The 20,018-nt window shown below is 39.4% G+C and overlaps 1 protein-coding gene across 3 annotated transcripts in view; it reads right to left on the bottom strand.

The window, feature by feature from the left end:
* fam204a (family with sequence similarity 204 member A) overlaps positions 1–18,858 on the bottom strand; it is a 53,162-nt gene extending 34,304 nt beyond the window's left edge. Inside the window, exons 1-5 of one of the 3 annotated variants that reach the window (XM_034184996.1) lie at positions 18,601–18,858; positions 15,332–15,413; positions 7,155–7,185; positions 3,758–3,863; positions 1,073–1,162 (exon numbers count right to left, since the gene is read on the bottom strand). In XM_034184996.1, the coding sequence (XP_034040887.1) occupies positions 1,073–1,162; positions 3,758–3,863; positions 7,155–7,185; positions 15,332–15,413; positions 18,601–18,777 (486 nt within the window). In that variant the 5' untranslated portion in view covers positions 18,778–18,858. Of the gene's footprint in view, positions 1–1,072; positions 1,163–3,757; positions 3,864–7,154; positions 7,186–15,331; positions 15,417–18,600 lie in introns of all 3 variants that reach the window. The other 2 variants (XM_034184995.1, XM_034184994.1) reach the window with 2 other exon arrangements.
* Between the last annotated feature and the right edge of the window lie 1,160 nt (positions 18,859–20,018).

The following is a 20,018-nucleotide window of genomic DNA, read 5'->3' as shown; positions in this document are numbered from 1 at the left end:
AACTTTGCACTATATGTGAAGGGGCCCTTAGGATTGCTGTCTTGTCAAAAGATCCAGCCCTGGCACAACTTCAGCTTTGTCACTGATTCTTGAACATTGTTCTCAAGAATCTGGTGATACTGACTGGAATCCATGTAGCCTTCAACTTTAACAAGATTCCCAGTACCTGCACAACTAAACATCTTCCAAATTCTCTCTCTTTTTCTTTAAACTTGCGAAACACTGTTTGGTCATGAGCCTTTTCAAACACTGTCTACAACATTTTATGACTTTAATCTATTTTTATGACTTGTTTCTAACAAATATACAAGAGAACGGTGTACTTTTTCCCCCTATATGACTTTGCTCTTGTGACTTTTGCTTAAAAAAAAAAAAAAACAATGTTCCTAATAACTTCTTTTTTCTCTAAATATCGTAATTTTGAGAAAACACTTTTCAAGTCAGATCAAATACTAAGAATGTCATACATTTGTCCCCCATTGTTCCATTGTTATTAAAATCTCAGGATGGCCACAAAAAAGCGTGTGCCACTATATTCTTAAATTAAATGTCTTACAGAATCTTAAAAGAAACATACCTCTTAAAACAAAGAAGCTTGACTTTGATGCCCAAAATATGGTAATTTGCCTGATGGTGCAGCAACAGTGAAGCTGTATGTCTTTTAAACCACAATTATGTGTGTGGGCTACACTTTATGTTAAATTAGTTTCAAACTACTTGATCCTTGATGCCTACCAAGACGGTTAGTTACAAAACTTCAGGCACTGCGTTTAGAGACATGTACACTTCAAAGGTATGAAGCTCTTACCTGCAGAACGATTTAACAGTTGGCTTGAAAGCAATGTACCCTTCATTAAAAAGCAGAGCCAAAAGTCCTTTAGACAGTGCAGCACTTCAAAACTAAGGGGAGGGCTTTCCATTAACTCAATGAAAAAGGGCTGCAGGACTGAATGGCGGATGGCTGCGTGTGTTTTTGTTCCCCTATGTCTTTGCAGGAGAAATGGCCACGGATCCATTAGCCTGATTTGTCACACCGGGAGCAACCCAAAGATCTCTTATCAGCACAACGTACCTCTCGAGTGGCGAGTCTGTCGCTCATGTCCTCCGCCTTTGCAATGTCCCCTTCAGCTATGGCCCTCTCTATGCTCTTTTCTAGACCGGACTGCAGAACAAGGGAGGGGGGGAAGAGAAAAAAAAAATCTTTTTATGTGGTAGAAGAGGGGTGGGGGGTGTATGTGAAATCAAAGCTGAACTTCAGAAGTCCCCAGGGCTTTATTTTTAATATGATTGCCATTACTACAAATATGTAGATTTTCCTTCACAAATGAAAACCTCTTTGATTGGATATTAGTGGGGAAATCTTAGAAATGCTACAGGAGATTACCAAACATAAATGTGAATCTTTAATTACACATTTCCATTACAGGGCTAAGCAGTGAGGTTGCATGCATGTGTGTGTGTGTGTGTGTGTGCGCACGCAAAGAAGCCCCTGGTTACTGATGGCAAGGCAGCTCTACAAGGATGAGCCTGAGAAGTAGAAAACAGATTTATTTTACCAAAATTTCATCATGCTGAATAAAACACTGGAAAGAGGCTCTGTTACTGTTTTCTCCTGTGATGTTCTACTGTTTGGAACTTTGTATTATTCTAGTAGTTTTACAGCTGAGCCAATCAGCCAAGCCATACTATAGGATAGACTGTAGGTCCTCAAACAATTTTCTCCATAACTCTACTTATTTGGTCTTGAATTTGCCAAATACACAGTATGTCATTAGTTTATAGAAATCGGAAGTAATAAATAAATTTGATAAAATAAAAAAGAACTGTAAATACAAACATGAACACAGATGTAAATCTAATTTTGCGTATATCAAAAGAAACACTGAACAATGAAACTGCATTTTGACCAAGCTCGCTCATGGTTATTATGGAGATACCTTTAGAACAGGTAAGACACTTTGGGAGGCCATATATTTCTGCCAAGGTTGTGCCATTGTGGATTTTTGCACTGGCATTATCAGCAATATGTTTGTCACTTTGTGTTTTATAACAGAGCCAATTTCATCAACATCAACCCTTTGTAACATATCCAAATTCAAATCTGAATGAACAGAAATTTTCACTTGTTTATTTGTCTGTCAGCATATTAGCTTTTGATCTACTTGTTGAAACTCTTGAGAAGATATCCCATTTTGTTTCCAATGCAAAGGTACTACTGATGATTACAATATTGTTAAGGTAAAATTGTCAGGGGCTGCCTTTGTCTGCCTCTCTCCTTTCCCTTTTTAACCTTGTGTATAGTTTGTCTGATTTGCCCCAGATGGCGCACTCTGAGCCGAGGAACACCTGCTGCTTATCAACGACACGCACCTGATGTTCATGAGCGGCTCATCAGGAGCGGGTTACTTAAACCCTGGTTTTGTGCTGATTTACTGCCAGATTCTTCCAAGAGCTTCCACAAAACTCCATGAGATTCCATGTTCTCTGACCTCGTCATTCCTGCCATGTGCTCTGATGTCTGAGCTTTCTGCAGCTCTTTTCAAGATAACTTAGCCAACTCTAATTTCTGTATTAGAGCTCGTTGATATTTTTGGTGTTTCCAGACGCCTGCCTGCGCGGCTTCCATGTCGCATATGCTCCTGGCTTCCATGCCACTACATCACTTAGGAACTCTTTGGCTCTCAGCTTCAGAGCACGTAGCTCTGTCATGCTTTAGTTAAATTCCTGCATGTTGTGACATCCTGTTCTATGCTGTTCCTGTTTGTGACTGTGCATGAATAAAAACTGTTTTCCAAGAACTGTATGAACTCTGATAGTGAACCACTAAGAACTTTCCAAGTCGTTTCTAAAGTGAAGTCCTGCTTAATTGAAACTGCATCACAAGATGCGCAGCACCTGACCTCTGAAGATATTCATGAACTCTGAACAATTCCTGATCGGCAAACCTTATTTCCAGAACTGTGAACGTTCCTGTTCCTGTGTGAACATTCCTGTGTTTTAGACTCCGCGTCATGCATTCAAATTGTATAATGCAGGGCTTCGAGTTGTTTAATCCTTACATATATATGTAAATGAGTTGCATTTTGTTGTTGACAAGTTGTGTGTCATTCAACAAATTAATTACTTTTGTTTTAAGTAAAAACTCAATTTTATGCTGCTGTTAGATAAATTAAGCACAAAACAGTCCAAACAGTCATTATAAGGGTTTCCAGCTGAAATGGAAACAGTGCTCATTCACTGGGTTAGCAAATGCTTCATTTGTATTGCAAATATTTTGCTTCATGTGCAATTTGCATGCCCCCCACCACACAAAACAAATTCACAACAAGCTACTTGAATGAACAAAAGTTGACTTTTAGCCACTTCAGGGATGAAAACTGCAGAAGCGGCACCTTCATATTCATAATCTCACCATGAACTCTAAATGTCTGTATCATGTACTCTTTTCTTTCCTTCAGACAAGCAAAACTGAGCTTTTCTTTTGGATTCCTACAGAGTAAAGCCCTACATCTATAATCTCAACTGCATGAGAAAGGAGATTCATCCTAATCTTATCACTAAACTTAGCTGAAATTAATCCTTAATATTCTACTCAATGTCAGGTTAAGGATTCAAATAATCCATGTCACATCACATGAAACAATGGGAGGACACTCTGGCAGTGAAATACAAAAGGACCTGAATGTGTTCGTAACAGCTACAACAGAACAAGTGTTAAACCTCAGCAGATCGGCTGAAGCCTCGGAGTTTTAGTTACCTTTGGAGGGGGTTTGGAAAACGCAGGGGGATGAAATCGATCATTGACTCCAAAATACTGCTGAAGCTCATCCCAGGGCTTCTTGCCCTCTTCCTGATGTTCTCTGCTGATGGAGAAAATGTGTTTTAATGTTCAGTATATGGGTGATTCTTTAACTACGGGCACTATTGGCCTTGTAAATGTAATTTCCACCACACCATTGCCTTACAATATAAAGCGCCTTGGGGCAACTGTTTGTTGTGATTTGGCGCTATATACATGTGCTCTGATGTCACTGTTTATCTCCATAGAAACTACCCAAACAATCTTTCATACAAACTGTTTAAAGGGACATTACATGTTGTGGTGGAAATTACAGCAATAGTGTGGGACAACAACATTTTGTTTAAAAAAATCACAACGGTTGTATGACATTGAATACCCCAATTATGTTTTGATTATTTTACTGATATTTTATTCAGAGATATTTTAAAACATTAGAAAAAACATTTCTTTACCATTCATTTTTATCATTGAAGATCAAAAGTCTGGGTGTGGGACAAGCACAAAACTGCAATATTTGCATATAATGATGCTGAAAAAATGTGAAAAAGTCATCATAGACTACTAGAACAAATGTCTTAACACACTTTCATTGTAAAGATAACTATAAAAGTGTGGATTTCCCCTTTTTTCTGTTTTTCATACAATATGATCAAAGGACATAATAAGTGCCGTAGTCTAAGAATCATCCATATGTGAACCACACAAACCACATTCACACCCTCATTGGGCCATAGCTTCCACTGGGCACAGAACAACACACAATCCAAGGTGTGGCACATTTCTATTTGCCACAGTAGCTGTTTAAAGCCCCGAAGGACACCTAAGCCAAAACGAAACAAGAAATCTGGACTTACGTTGACATTGTTTAACCGTCGTCCAGTTTTGTCCCTGTAGGTGGTGCTTCATCAGAATTTTCAAACTGTTGAAAAATGTGAACGAATCCTGACAACAACCTCAATTCGTCCATATTCCATTTTGCTTTCTGTCTTGACGGTTCCAAATCGTTTGCCTAGTTACCGTACTGCCAGCATTGCGTTTGTTTGTTGTCCAACCTATCGGATATTGTCTTGACATATCTGAACGGATCAATAACAAAAGGTCCGATGAGCTGTTTGATCAACTACTTTAACTATTTGCGCACGTTACAGCCGTCTCTGACTACAATGTTCATGCGCGCAGCGCGCGCACGTTGCTGGAATGAAGACAAACCTGTTAAGACAACGCAGCTGCAGGTGGCTGTGGAGAGCACAGACTCACTGCAAATGATCACAGCATCAAGGCCATTCGATTCTTTTTTCTTTTGTTAGTTTCGGTTTCGTTTCGGTCTTTTATGCGCTCTGCACTCGCAGGCTTTTCAGTGATGGGAGAAGTGCAGGCTCATTCGTTCACTTTTTCTCGATGATTTGTGACTTTTAGACTTTTATTTACTTTGTTCAGCGATCGCCGTGTGACAGGGCCTTAATAGGGCAAAATGTAGTTTCATATCTGACCAGAGGTTTACTTTTGCGGGGGGGGGGGGGGGGGGGGGGGGGTAAGTCCATGTGCCAGAGGCCAAAATTCCACTTGTGGTGGCAAAGGCTACTTAGAATTTTTGAAAACATCCATGTCTGTCGATATTTTAATATGATAATCCTCCTTGAATCACAGCTGTAATCGAGTTATCAGCAGTTGAAGTTAAGTTCCGCTTTGGAAAAAATGCATTTTCGACACTGATGCATATATCAGTTTAAGCTCATGTTCATGATGTTGTCCAATGGTTAAAAACATTGTGTTTGATATCATTTTAAAGATAAAGAAGCCAGACTTTTGCTTTTAAATTTGATCCCATTCCCGACATTCAGACATGTAGTTGTTTAAGGGTTCACATACTATTAGGCCTGCAACACATTCCAACAAAGGTTGGGATACTAAAACAGTTATGACTTTGTAATCTTGCTATTCCTTTACACAACACTTAAAGAGGTTTTAGCATAGAGGATACCAAGACATGAATCGTTTTAGGTGTCATTTTGTCCCATTTTTATTTCAAAATTGTCAGCAAATTCTCTATTGGGGACAGGTCAGGACTGCAGGCAGGCCAATCCAGTACCCTAACCACATCTTTCACAGCCTTGCTTTTTGTAATTGTACAGAAAATGGTTTTCAATTCATTTTCATTTATATAGCGCCAAATCACAACAAAGTTGCCTAAAGGCACATCACACAAGTAAGGACTAACCTTACCAACCCCAAGAGCAAGCAAACAGGTGACAGTGGTAAGGAAAAACTCCCTCTGATGATTTGAGGAAGAAACCTCAAGCAGACCAGACAAAGAGGTGACCCTCTCCCTGGGCCATCCAAGTGACACAATTGACAAAACAATTGAGAAAGCTCTCTTATCGTGCCCCACATTGTTTTGTTGACAAAAATGCATAGATGTCCCTGGAAAAGATGTTGTCTTGAAGGCAGCATATGTTGCTCTAAAATTTCAATGTTCTTTTTAGCATTAATGTTGCCATTAAATAATTGTGAATTACTTTGGAAGGGTAAAAACAACCCCATACCATGACAGGATCTTTCTTTAGGACCTGTTGCTTATAACAGTCTTGATGGTTCTTTAATTTGGCATGTTTCCACTGTGTGATGGTCCAACCCACAAACTTCAAGCCCAGAGAAGCCAACGCTAGCCTTGTTTCTTGCACAAATTTAAGTGGCACTTGTGAATGTAACTCCACACTGTACTGACTGAAAAGGTTTCCCAAATGAATCCATTGTCCATGTGATTATATCAGCTATGGATGGATAGATGGTTCTTGACGCAGTGTGTTCTGAAGAATTGGCGATCACAGGAGTTCATCTTAGGCTTGCATCCTTGCCCTTTAGGCACAGAAATTCTTTCATTTAACGATATTATGCACTGTAGAGGGGGAAACGTGCAAATCCCTGCTAATCTTTCTTTGACAAACATTGTTTTTAAACCATTCAACAGTTTTCTCAAGAATTTGTTGACAAATTGGAGATCATCTGCACATCTTTGCTTCTCAAAGACAGCCCTACCTGGATCCTTCTTTTGTCTCAAATCATGATTACAAATAAATAAATACATTAGGCTTTAGAGGGATTTTGTTTTATATACTAATAAGAAGAAGGTGCTTTTCTATAGGTTTCTTAGCATGAAGCAGATGTCTATGACTTCCCCTAGACAGGATGCCAGCCTGACACAGGTTACTCCCTCAGCCAAAGCTGCTATCCATTTACAGCAAGGACACAGACAGAGTGACCAAGAACCTATCCAAGGTCTACATATTGGTAGTACAATGTATTATCCCACTAACCTACCTGCTATAAATTAATATAAATATTAAGAGATTACCTTTTTTGTGAAGATTCTGTACTTTCTTTTCCTGTGGAATGACACAAGACAAGCACTTCAGGTTGTGCAGCATGTTTTGAAATGCAGAGCAGCATGCAACTTTTAAAATATAGCATCTAGTTAAAAAAAAAAAAAAAAAAAAAAAATCACATGATTTTAAAGTCACAGCAAAGGTAATTCTCAACAACATGATACAGAAGCAACAGTAGCACTGGATACTGTGATTAGCAAGACGTTCTCAGACTCAGACTGCAATAGCCAATCACAGATTAGCCTTTCTGTCCATCATTTACCTGTATTTTGGCATGCTTGGTGCCAGAAGGTTATGTTGGAATAAATTGATCTAATTTACTTGACTCTTTGTTTGCTTAACTTGACAACTGATGGATGGTAGAGAGTCCAACATAGAGAAATATTGGATTTGCTACGCCTCATCCAATATAACTTTTCTTCATCCAATATTTCTCTATGTTGGACTCCTTACAATCCATTATTTGTATAATTAATTAATTATATATATATATATATATATATATATATATATATATACATACATACATACATACATACATACATACACACACTCAACAAAAATATAAATGCAACACTTTTGGTTTTGCTCCCATTTTGTATGAGATGAACTCAAAGATCTAAAACTTTTTCCACATACACAATATCACCATTTCCCTCAAATATTGTTCACAAACCAGTCTAAATCTGTGATAGTGAGCACTTCTCCTTTGCTGAGATAATCCATCCCACCTCACAGGTGTGCCATATCAAGATGCTGATTAGACGCCATGATTAGTGCACAGGTGTGCCTTAGACTGCCCACAATAAAAGGCCACTCTGAAAGGTGCAGTTTTATCACACAGCACAATGCCACAGATGTCACAAGATTTGAGGGAGCGTGCAATTGGCATGCTGACAGCAGGAATGTCAACCAGAGCTGTTGCTTGTGTATTGAATGTTCATTTCTCTACCATAAGCCATCTCCAAAGGCGTTTCAGAGAATTTGGCAGTACATCCAACCAGCCTCACAATCGCAGACCATGTGTAACCACACCAGCCCAGGACCTCCACATCCAGCATGTTCACCTCCAAGATCGTTTGAGACCAGCCACTCGGACAGCTGCTGAAACAATCGGTTTGCATAACCAAATAATTTCTGCACAAACTGTCAGAAAACGTCTCAGGGAAGCTCATCTGCATGCTCGTCGTCCTCATCAGGGTCTGGACCTGACTCCAGTTCGTCGTCGTAACTGACTTGAGTGGGCAAATGCTCACATTCGCTGGCGTTTGGCACGTTGGAGAGGTGTTCTCTTCACGGATGAATCCCGGTTCACACTGTTCAGGGCAGATGGCAGACAGCGTGTGTGGCGTCGTGTGGGTGAGCGGTTTTCTGATGTCAGTGTTGTGGATCGAGTGGCCCATGGTGGCGGTGGGGTTATGGTATGGGCAGGCATCTGTTATGGACGAAGAACACAGGTGCATTTTATTGATGGCATTTTGAATGCACAGAGATACCGTGACGAGATCCTGAGGCCCATTGTTGTGCCATACATCCAAGAACATCACCTCATGTTGCAGCAGGATAATGCACGGCCCCATGTTGCAAGGATCTGTACACAATTCTTGGAAGCTGGAAATATCCCAGTTCTTGCATGGCCGGCATATTCACCAGACATGTCACCCATTGATCATGTTTGGGATGCTCTGGACCGGCGTATACGACAGCGTGTACCAGTTCCTGCCAATATCCAGCAACTTCGCACAGCCATTGAAGAGGAGTGGACCAACATTCCACAGGCCACAATTGACAACCTGATCAACTCTATGCGAAGGAGATGTGTTGCACTGCATGAGGCAAATGGTGGTCACACCAGATACTGACTGGTATCCCCCCCCAATAAAACAAAACTGCACCTTTCAGAGTGGCCTTTTATTGTGGACAGTCTAAGGCACACCTGTGCACTAATCATGGCGTCTAATCAGCATCTTGATATGGCACACCTGTGAGGTGGGATGGATTATCTCAGCAAAGGAGAAGTGCTCACTATCACAGATTTAGACTGGTTTGTGAACAGTATTTGAGGGAAATGGTGATATTGTGTATGTGGAAAAAGTTTTAGATCTTTGAGTTCATCTCATACAAAATGGGAGCAAAACCAAAAGTGTTGTGTTTATATTTTTGTTGAGTGTATATATATATATATATATATATATATATATATATATATATACATATATATACATATATACACATATATACATATATATACATATATATACATATACATACAACCCCTGGCAAAAATTATTTAATCACCGGCCTTGGATGCTCATTCAGTTGTTTAATTTTGTAGAAAAAAAGCAGATCACAGACATGACGCAAAACTGAAGTCATTTCAAATGGCAACTTTCTGGCTTTAAGAAACACTATAAGAATCAAGAAAAAAAAATTGTGGCAGTCAGTAACGGTTACTTTTTTAGACCAAGCAGAGGGAAAAAAAATATGGACTCACTCAAGAGAGATGTCAATTGAAACAAAGGAGAGGATTATCAAACTCTTAAAAGAGGGTTAATCATCACGCAGTGTTGCAAAGGATGTTGGTTGTTCACAGTCAGCTGTGTCTAAACTCTGGACCAAATACAAACAACATGGGAAGGTTGTTAAAGGCAAACATACTGGTAGACCAAGGAAGACATCAAAGCGTCAAGACAGAAAACTTAAAGCAATATGTCTCAAAAATTGAAAATGCACAACAAAACAAATGAGGAACGAATGGGAGGAAACTGGAGTCAACGTCTGTGACCGAACTGTAAGAAACCGCCTAAAGGAAATGGGATTTACATACAGAAAAGCTAAACGAAAGCCATCATTAACACCTAAACAGAAAAAAACAAGGCTACAATGGGCTAAGGAAAAGCAATCGTGGACTGTGGCTGACTGGATGAAAGTCATATTCAGTGATGAATCTCGAATCTGCATTGGGCAAGGTGATTTTTGTTTGGTGCCGTTCCAATGAGATTTATAAAGATGACTGCCTGAAGAGAACATGTAAATTTCCACAGTCATTGATGATATGGGGCTGCATGTCAGGTAAAGGGACTGGGGAGATGGCTGTCAATACATCATCAATAAATGCACAAGTTTACGTTGATATTTTGGACACTTTTCTTATCCCATCAATTGAAAGGATGTTTGGAGATGATGAAATCATTTTTCAAGATGATAATGCATCTTGCCATAGAGCAAAAACTGTGAAAACATTCCTTGCAAAAAGACACATAGGGTCAATGTCATGTCCTGCAAATAGTCTGGATCTTAATCCAATTGAAAATCTTTGGTGGAAGTTGAAGAAAATGGTCCATGACAAGACACCAACCTGCAAAGCTGATCTGGCAACAGCAATCAGAAAAAGTTGGAGCCAGATTGATGAAGAGTACTGTTTGTCACTCATTAAGTCCATGCCTCAGAGACTGCAAGCTGTTATAAAAGCCAGAGGTGGTGCAACAAAATACTGTGATGTGTTGGAGCGTTCTTTTGTTTATCATGATTCCATAATTTTTTCCTCAGAATTGAGTGATTCCATATTTTTTTCCTCTGCTTGGTCTACAAAAGTAATCGTTACTGACTGCCACAATTTTTTTTCCTGATTTCTTATAGTGTTTCTTAAAACCAGAAAGTTGCCATTTGAAATGACTTTAGTTTTGTGTCATGTCTGTGATCTGCTTTTTTTTCTACAAAATTAAACAACTGAATTAACATCCTCCGAGGCCGGTGATTCCATAAAGTTTTGTCCAATCAGAAGCCAAGTCTGAAGCATCATACCGCCACAGGATATGAACACATGATTATTGTAGAAGTAACAAATAAGTAGAGGACAACATGGAAATCAAACATGTAACCACTGGGAAAGCTCTGTATAATGTCCGCACATAGTTTTAAGCCTGTACAAAACTTTGTGCTGGACTCACCACAGATCATCTGACAAGGAAAGACAACGAATGAGAAGAGGACTTCTACAGAACTAAAATGGACCTGAACAGATATCAAAATTTTATACACATTACTCATACATTTCCTCAATCTGTCATAGTGTGACAGGCACTTAAAACAGTCCAACCCAGCCAGCTTGTGTAGATCAAAACCCAAAAACAGACACTATCCTTTGGTAACCCTGTGGTTATCCTGTGGATAACTTTGATGGACTAGATCAATCCCAAAGACAAACTTTGTTTTGCCTATGTAATATACCTTAGATATGTTTTCCCTGCTCATCATTTTAGCATCAGCTAACAAATAGAGTTAAGCTTACAACAGCAGAGAGAAACATGATGCCCATTATTTGGATAAATACAATACGAGACAAAAATATCAAACATAATAACAAAATAAAACTGGAATTAAAGAATAGTTTGAATGTGTGACTGGGGGCGGTGTTAAAACGTTGTTATTCCAAATAATGTAATGCAAACTTGAAAGACTGATTCAAAACACTGTGAAACCTTTAAAACACCTGTCTTGCAAACACTGTTCCAGAGTCCAAATGGAAAGGAAGACATTAGGAGTGGAAATACAAGAGCAATCTGAGATTTCTGACATCCGCCAGGGGTTGACAAGGACTCAAATTAACAGATATGTGATTCACATCGTGACCCAGACTTTACCTGGCTCCAGATTCCACAACACAATGCAATAACTGCATACTGATCCAGAATGGTCCGTCTGATCAAGATGTTGCAATGTGATATTTAGTTCACAAGCTGAAACAAAATAGTGTCTTCCTGTTCTTGGTTTTACATCGCGATGTCATATCCGTGAAGTAGTTTTTACATAATCCTTAAAAGTCTACAAAGTGAAATCCTGATCCAGAATCCAGATCCGGATCCAGATCACCTTAGTGGAGTCTATCAAAGCCTAACACCAATTTGTGGTGAAAAGTTGGTGAAAATCTGTGAAGTACTTTTGATGTAATCCTCAAAATCTGATAAAGTGAAGCAAACTAATTGAAATCCAGATCCAGAATCTGGATCAGGATCACCTCCAAAATTCAATGGAGTCTTCCATGCCCTAATATCTATCTGTGGTACAAATTTGGTGAGAATCCGTGAAGTAGTTCTGAAGTAATCCTGCTAACATACAGACAGACAACTAAATAAATAAACGGCGATGATTTTATTACATCCTTGGCAGACGTAATAAACCAGAATAGGAACTTAAAACCAGAACTAAAGAATAGCTAGAAAGACCAACATTGTTTGGAGTCTACATGTAAAGGGATACATTGTGCTGTGCTGCCACCTGGTAAATTGACCAAGAATATGCACCCATACCAAATAATGAACATCATATTTGAAGTCTACAGTCAGTGCAGGCTCTGTATGAGCACTAAAGACATATTCAGTGACTTCATGTATCCATCCCCACACTTGTCAAAAGAAAACTGCCTGTAAAATTGATGATTTAGTTGCGTTGTGCTAAAGGGTTCCCACAATTATGCATGCCATTATTTTGGCATTGATATTTTTAGTTAATTTATATCATGCTGTACAGATGATTTTCACTGCAAGTTTCAGAGAGCTTAATAAGCACAGAAACTGTTGCATGCTCCTGTGTGTGTGTGTGTATATATACAATTTGTCTTTCCTATTTAGTATACTTTCACAGTTCATAAATGGGCCATAAAATTTGAAATGCAACATTTTAAAGGTGTATAGCTTCAAACTGAAATAATGGCTTAAATAATCAGTAATCAGATTTTGATCTAAATGTGTTTCTATTGCTATGTGGAGTTTGCATGTTCTCCCTCCGGGCGCTCCGGCTTCCTCCCATATCCAAAGACATGCAGGTTCGGTGGATTGCAAACTTTCTGTGGCCCTGCGACAGACTGGCGTCCTGTCCAGGGTGTACCCCACCTCACACCCTATGACTGCTGGGATAGGCTCCAGCTCCCCCGCGACCCTTAATTGGACTAAGCAGTTGAAAATGAGTGAGTGAGTGATTCTATTGGACAAAGAGGCAGTCAACCAAAAGAAAAGCTTCCACTGATTATTAAAAACCCGAACTACCTTTTCTGCTCAATAATGTCACTTCAACAAAGAGTAAATGTGAAAGATTCAGTTTATACTATACTATTATATTTTGTTCAAAGGCTTCTGAAGATACAGGAGGGCTGACACATTATTAAATACAAAGAAAATAAATATTTTTATACAACCCCTGGCAAAAATTATGGAATCACCAGCCTGGGAGGATGTTCATTCAGTTGTTTAATTTTTTAGAAAAAAAAACATATCACAGACATGACACAAAACTAACGTCATTTCAAATGCCAACTTTCTGGCTTTAAGAAACACTGTAAGAAATCAGGAAAAAAAATTGTGGCAGTCAGTAACGGTTACTTTTTTAGACCAAGCAGAGGGAAAAAAAATATGGGATCACTCAATTCTGAGGAAAAAATTATGGAATCATGAAAAACAAAAGAACGCTCCAACACATCACTAGCATTTTGTTGCACCTCCTCTGGCTTTTATAACAGCTTGCAGTCTCTGAGGCATGGACTTAATGAGTGACAAACAGTACTCTTCATCAATCTGGCTCCAACTTTCTCTGACTGCTCTTGCCAGATCAGCTTTGCAGGTTGGAGCCTTGTCATGGACCATTTTCTTCAACTTCCACCAAAGATTTTCAATTGGATTAAGATCCGGACTATTTGCAGGCCATGACATTGACCCTATGTGTCTTTTTGCAAGGAATGTTTTCACAGTTTTTGCTCTATGGCAAGATGCATTATCATCTTGAAAAATGATTTCATCATCCCCAAACATCCTTTCAATTGATGGTATAAGTGTCCAAAATATCAACGTAAACTTGTGCATTTATTGATGATGTAATGACAACCATCTCCCCAGTGCCTTTACCTGACATGCAGCCCCATATCATCAATGACTGTGGAAATTTACATGTTCTCTTCAGGCAGTCATCTTTATAAATCTCATTGGAACGGCACCAAACAAAAGTTCCAGCATCATCACCTTGCCCAATGCAGATTCGAGATTCATCACTGAATATGACTTTCATCCAGTCGTCCATAGTCCACGATTGCTTTTCCTTAGCCCATTGTAACCTTGTTTTTTTCTGTTTAGGTGTTAATGAAGGCTTTCGTTTATCTTTTCTGTATGTAAATCCCATTTCCTTTAGGCGGTTTCTTACAGTTCGGTCACAGACGTTGACTCCAGTTTCCTCCCATTTGTTCCTCATTTGTTTTGTTGTGCATTTTCGATTTTTGAGACATATTGCTTTAAGTTTTCTGTCTTGACGCTTTGATGTCTTCCCTGGTCTACCAGTATGTTTGCCTTTAACAACCTTCCCATGCTGATTGTATTTGGTCCAGAGTTTAGACACGGCTGACTGTGAACAACCAACTTCTTTTGCAACATTGCGTGATGATTTACCCTCTTTTAAGAGTTTGATAATCCTCTCCTTTGTTTCAGTTGACATCTCTCGTGTTGGACCCATGATTCATGTCAGTCCACTTGGTGCAACAGCTCTCCAAGGTGTGATCACTCCTTTTTAAATGCAGACTAACGAGCAGATCTGATTTGATGCAGGTGTTAGTTTTGGGGATGAAAATTTACAGGGTGATTCCATAATTTATTCCTCAGAATTGAGTGAGTCCATATTTTTTTCCCTCTGCTTGGTCTAAAAAAGTAACCGTTACTGACTGCCACAATTTTTTTTCCTGATTTCTTATAGTGTTTCTTAAAGCCAGAAAGTTGCCATTTGAAATGACTTTAGTTTGTGTCATGTCTGTGATCTGCTTTTTTTCTACAAAATTAAACAACTGAATGAACATCCTCAGAGGCCGGTGATTCCATAATTTTTGCCAGGGGTTGTAAAATGTCCAATCACCGAATGTTACTGAATACGTACGTGTCCACCCATTGCAATTATGTGAATGAATAGCAAAAGTTTTATTATCCTGTAATTTTCCAGCATTTGGCTAAATTAAAACAATGATGGCAAAATCCTTATAAATTAAGTGTTAAGACAAAAATGAGACTTGAAGGTGAGATTTAGCAATCACTGCTAAATGGTAGCAAGGGGTTGAAATTGTCTTGTGTATGTTCAGTAATCTTGCAATAAATTTTCATTGAAGGATCACTAATACCTTTCTTCTGCCTTTTTCGATTTCTTCTTCTGGTTGCAGTCGTAGTCTTCATCTCATCATTCCTTCTCCGCAGATCTTGAAATTTCTTAAACATACACAGATAGTACACTCAATTATGAAATGCATCAGTTTCCCAAAATAGTTTCCCACAACTGATTCATACACTGCAGTGACCTTTGGGTTGTGTGTGTCAGTCACAGCAACAGTACAGGAAATGACAACAGAACAGAGGTTGATATGGTTGGGTCCTAGTCCTACTGACAACCAGGAGAGTTGGGATTGCCCAGGGTCTGACCTGGTAACATTGGATATATGTCTGGCATTGCCTGTGGCCATTTGGTGACCTGTGGTACCTTCACGTCTTCTTAAAAGCCTTTGTCCCGATGGCTGTTGCTTAGGGTCCTATCCCACAGGGCAGTGACACCCTATGAACAGCAACTGCGAGGAAAATTACTTGATTTCGCGCAACGTTCAGTGGGTGGCCTACTTCCCTCGCAGGGTGTTGCCAGCATCGCACCTGGATTTTGAATTTTTCAAAGATGGTGAGGGGACAAGGTCAAACCATATCAACAATATCATATTGACAAGACTTGAGAGTTTCAGAGTTGCCAAACCATTACACCACCAACAGCAGGCTGAATTGTTTATGCAAAGCAAGATAGATTTATGCTTTCATTGTTGTTTATGACAAATTCTGACCCTCCTATCTCAAATTCATAGCAGAAGTTGAGAATCATCAGACTAGGCATTATATATAATCTTGTACTATGCCAATTTGGTGAGTGCCTGCCCACTAGTGCCTCAGTTTCCTGTTCTTAGCTGACAGGAGTGACATCTGTTGTGGTATTCTGCAATGCAGCTACAATATTTGACATGTCTAACATTTGTTTTGATGTTATATACTGACAGATGCTCTTCTGCATCTCTTGGTTATAACAAACGGATATTTGAGTTAAGGGTGTCTTTCTAATGATCCAACAAGTCTGACCCTTCCTTCCTGAACTTTTCCAGCAACATTTTTTCCCCAGAGGACCACCACTCATTGAATGTATTTGCTTTCTGGAAAGATGGTTGTGGGTCAAACTCCAGTAGATACTCAAACCAGCTCATATAGCAATCATGTCTCATTCAAAGTCAGTTAAATTACCTTTCATCCCAATTAAGATGCTCCGTTTGAACTTCAACAAAAAAATGTCGACATTCATTTAATTTGTGCCATGTGTTTAAATAGTAGCTTTACACAGACCCTATGGCCCGCTGGGGCCATGCTTATCCCAGGAGATAGCATGATGCATAAGACAGTCCATGAATACATTTGTATGAGATACTAGTCCATCACAGGCTGCTCTCTAGCCAAGGTCAGGCACTATTTACAGCTGGGTGAACTGGGACAATAGAGATAAAACACCTTGTCCAAGGACACATAGGTACCCTGAATCATATGCATCCAGAATCATACCCAAGCCTAAATGCTGGTAGTCCCAACTCCTACTACCATGTAATATGCTGATATTTGCTTTGACAGGGGTTTTCAAAACCGATCACGCCCCCTTGTTTTGGCTGGCTTGCAAATTCTTTTTAAACATTATTCCTAGCATATAACCTTCCCCTCAGCGATGGACTCTTCCACAAATACATAAGGAGATTAAAGTTCTTCCATCAACTGGGCTGCCAAAAGGCAGGGTTCCCGCTAAGCCATCCTGACGCAAAATCAAGACTGAAAGCAAAATATAAAATTTATCTTGTTCAAAAATTGAATTTTAGAATAATGTCTCTGACCAGTCCATAGGTGTCAACCGGACTACAGAAAGGGAAAAGGGTGCAGGTTTCTTTGTAACAACCAGCTCCACCAGGTGATTACACTGATTAACAGCAGATGGGATGAGTTCATTAGTGTGTGACATCATCTCATCATGTCAAAGGTGAGTTGCTTTGTGTACCTTTTATTTCCCATAGTGCCAAGGAAAATCATGCCATCAGTGCATGCACAGCACACTGGTTTATGTTGTTAATGTTTCCTCTTGCTTATCAAGACACACAGGCAAAATACATCTTAAATACTTTTCATAACAAAGTAACTTGCTTTAATGATTCTGATTGTTTTATCACAAATGTGGGAGTTTGTGCCTTTACTGACCTTCATTCACGATACACTGGTTCAGTTTTAACAATCACTAATAAAACAGCCTCACAGAGCTCCGACAGGCTTAAAACAGTCTAAAACTGTTTGATTCATGATGTCACATGTGGACTGTCCCATCGTCCACATTGTGACAGCCGACAGTGCAGTTTACAGACGAGCGAACATGGCAGCTGTCGCTTTGTTTACCATCCAGTATGGCGTATACTGCTGGCTTCCGGGTTTGACGAAGTTACGCGCATACCCTCTAGTCACTCGGATTGACAATTATCATGTCGTGTTACTGTGTATTTACAAGTACATAAAATAAACTTCAAATCTATTTTAACTCTACTTAGCTGGTGGCAGAGCGACGGCTGTCTCTTGCTGCTGCAAAATGCCCACTTTGAAAATGAATCGCAAGTCATCACTTTGCCTCTGTCGCTTGTAGATAAAGTGACTGTACCTTTATTTTGAAAACCACTCCTGCCAACTTTCCCCACCCCTTCCTACACTCTCTTCTATGCATTAGCAGAGGTAATCTAAACACTGCCCAGGAATGTTCGGAAACATTAATCCGGAGTCTGTACCAAAAGGAACACAAATGTTTTACGAATGTGCATACATTTCAAGTTAGGAATTTCATATTTAAAAGTTACATTCAGCTCAGGGTCTGTATATGCACTGGCACATACATCATTTGCAATCAAGGGAGATTCTGCAAGTAAAGACTATTAACAGCTTTCATACACCATTTCCATTTATGTAAGTAGTGTTAGTGGTACAGTCAGCTGGGTTTTGCAGTTATAGATCAGTGAGTACAGTTAAGAATAAAAAATCAGCAGTTAAAATCCCAGTGTGCTGGCCTGAAACAGCTTTGCTGCTGATTTGGGTTTTCCTAACTTGTCAGATTAAGGGATATGGAGGTGCTGGAACAGTGCTAGCAGGATCAAACAGGGATATTTAAATACTTAACATTGATCACATCTCACAGGGGTTACAAACAAAAGACTACGAACAGTTTATGTGCTTTATTTTTGCTTATAGCCCGAGAAGATTGTTGTTTAACTTACACTTCGCACATGTTCTGACAGCTGAGGGAACTGTGTGAGTTTAATAAATGAGCTGACAGGGAAATAAACCCACCTACCTGCCACATCTGCTGTGAAACACCGGGCAGGCTGCAGGCAGCAGAGTCACCGACAGCCTCCACCGAAAAAACACGCCTTTCTCCAACACAGCTCTGCTTTTTCACCTCCGTCTCCTCCTCTTCATCAGGGCTGAGATCCGCTTCTGTTAAACCTTTGGGCAGAAGACCGGTGTACATACTAAAATTCGTGTTAATGACCTAAAAACTCTCAGAAGGTCGGCGCTATTTAAAAACGGAGACGCACAGCTCGGAAGATTTCTGCAGTACTCATTTCCGGGTAAACACAGTGACGTCATGCAATCTGAAATCACCGATTGGCTGAACACGCGAAGACTTGTTTTATAAACCATAAAGCACTGGATTTAAAAGCTGTTATTAAATTTGATTTGATAAATGTACAGAACTATGCAGTATAAAAACCAAGATGACCCAATGTAGTTGCTTTATTTTATATATACATTTTATGGCTGTCAAAAAGTGCTTTAATTTAGATGAAAGTGTAGGTGACACGATGTAGGGGAAACCGGGGCATGGTGAATCAGTAGCTATAGCTTCAAAACTACATATATATTTGCAGCACTTATGCCATATTTTTAGGCATAAAGACATCCCCCGTGTAAATTAGTGTTTTGTTTTTGACTACATTAAGGCTAAAACTAAGTGGCAAGTGAAGTCAGTTTTTTCCTATCAAAAGTACATTTTGTGGATGTCAGTGTCTTTGTATTTATTTCTCACAACAGAGGAAAGTTGGCCCCAAAAATTGTTATTCAGACTATCAGCTATTTAATATTATATAACGGCTGAGTGGATCCTTGTCATTTGATGGTGCTTTGTATGTCACATGTATGGGGCCATTATTGTAGCAAAAGTATTTGCAAATGCGTATTTTGATCCACAAATGCGTGTAGCAAATCTGTGCGTGCGTATTTTGATCTGTGCGTGTGTAAACAGATCCACAAATGCGTATAGCAATCTGTGCGTGCGTATTTTGATCTGTGCGTGTGATATCTGTGCGTGTGTAAACAGATGCGTATAGCAATCTGTGCATGCGTATTTTGATCTGTGCGTGTGAAATCTGTGCGTGTGTAAACAGATGCGTATAGCAATCTGTGCATGTGTATTTTGATCTGTGCGTGTGATATCTGTGCATGTGTAAACAGATGCGTATAGCAATCTGTGCATGCGTATTTTGATCTCTGCGTGTGTAACCAGATCCACAAATGCATGTGTATTTTGATCTGTATGTGTGTAAACAGCTCCACAAATGCGTATAGAAATCTGCATGTGTATTTTGATCTGTGCGTGTGAAATCTGTTTGTGCGTATTTTGATCTGTGCGTGTGTAAACAGATCCACAAACGCGTGTAGAAAACTGTGCATGTGTATTTTGAACTGTGCGTGTGAAATCTGTGTGCGTAT

The sequence above is a fragment of the Thalassophryne amazonica genome, chromosome 13, assembly GCF_902500255.1.
Source record: "Thalassophryne amazonica chromosome 13, fThaAma1.1, whole genome shotgun sequence".
Classification (NCBI taxonomy): Eukaryota; Metazoa; Chordata; class Actinopteri; order Batrachoidiformes; family Batrachoididae; genus Thalassophryne; species Thalassophryne amazonica.
This window is presented reverse-complemented; position numbering and strand designations above follow the sequence as displayed.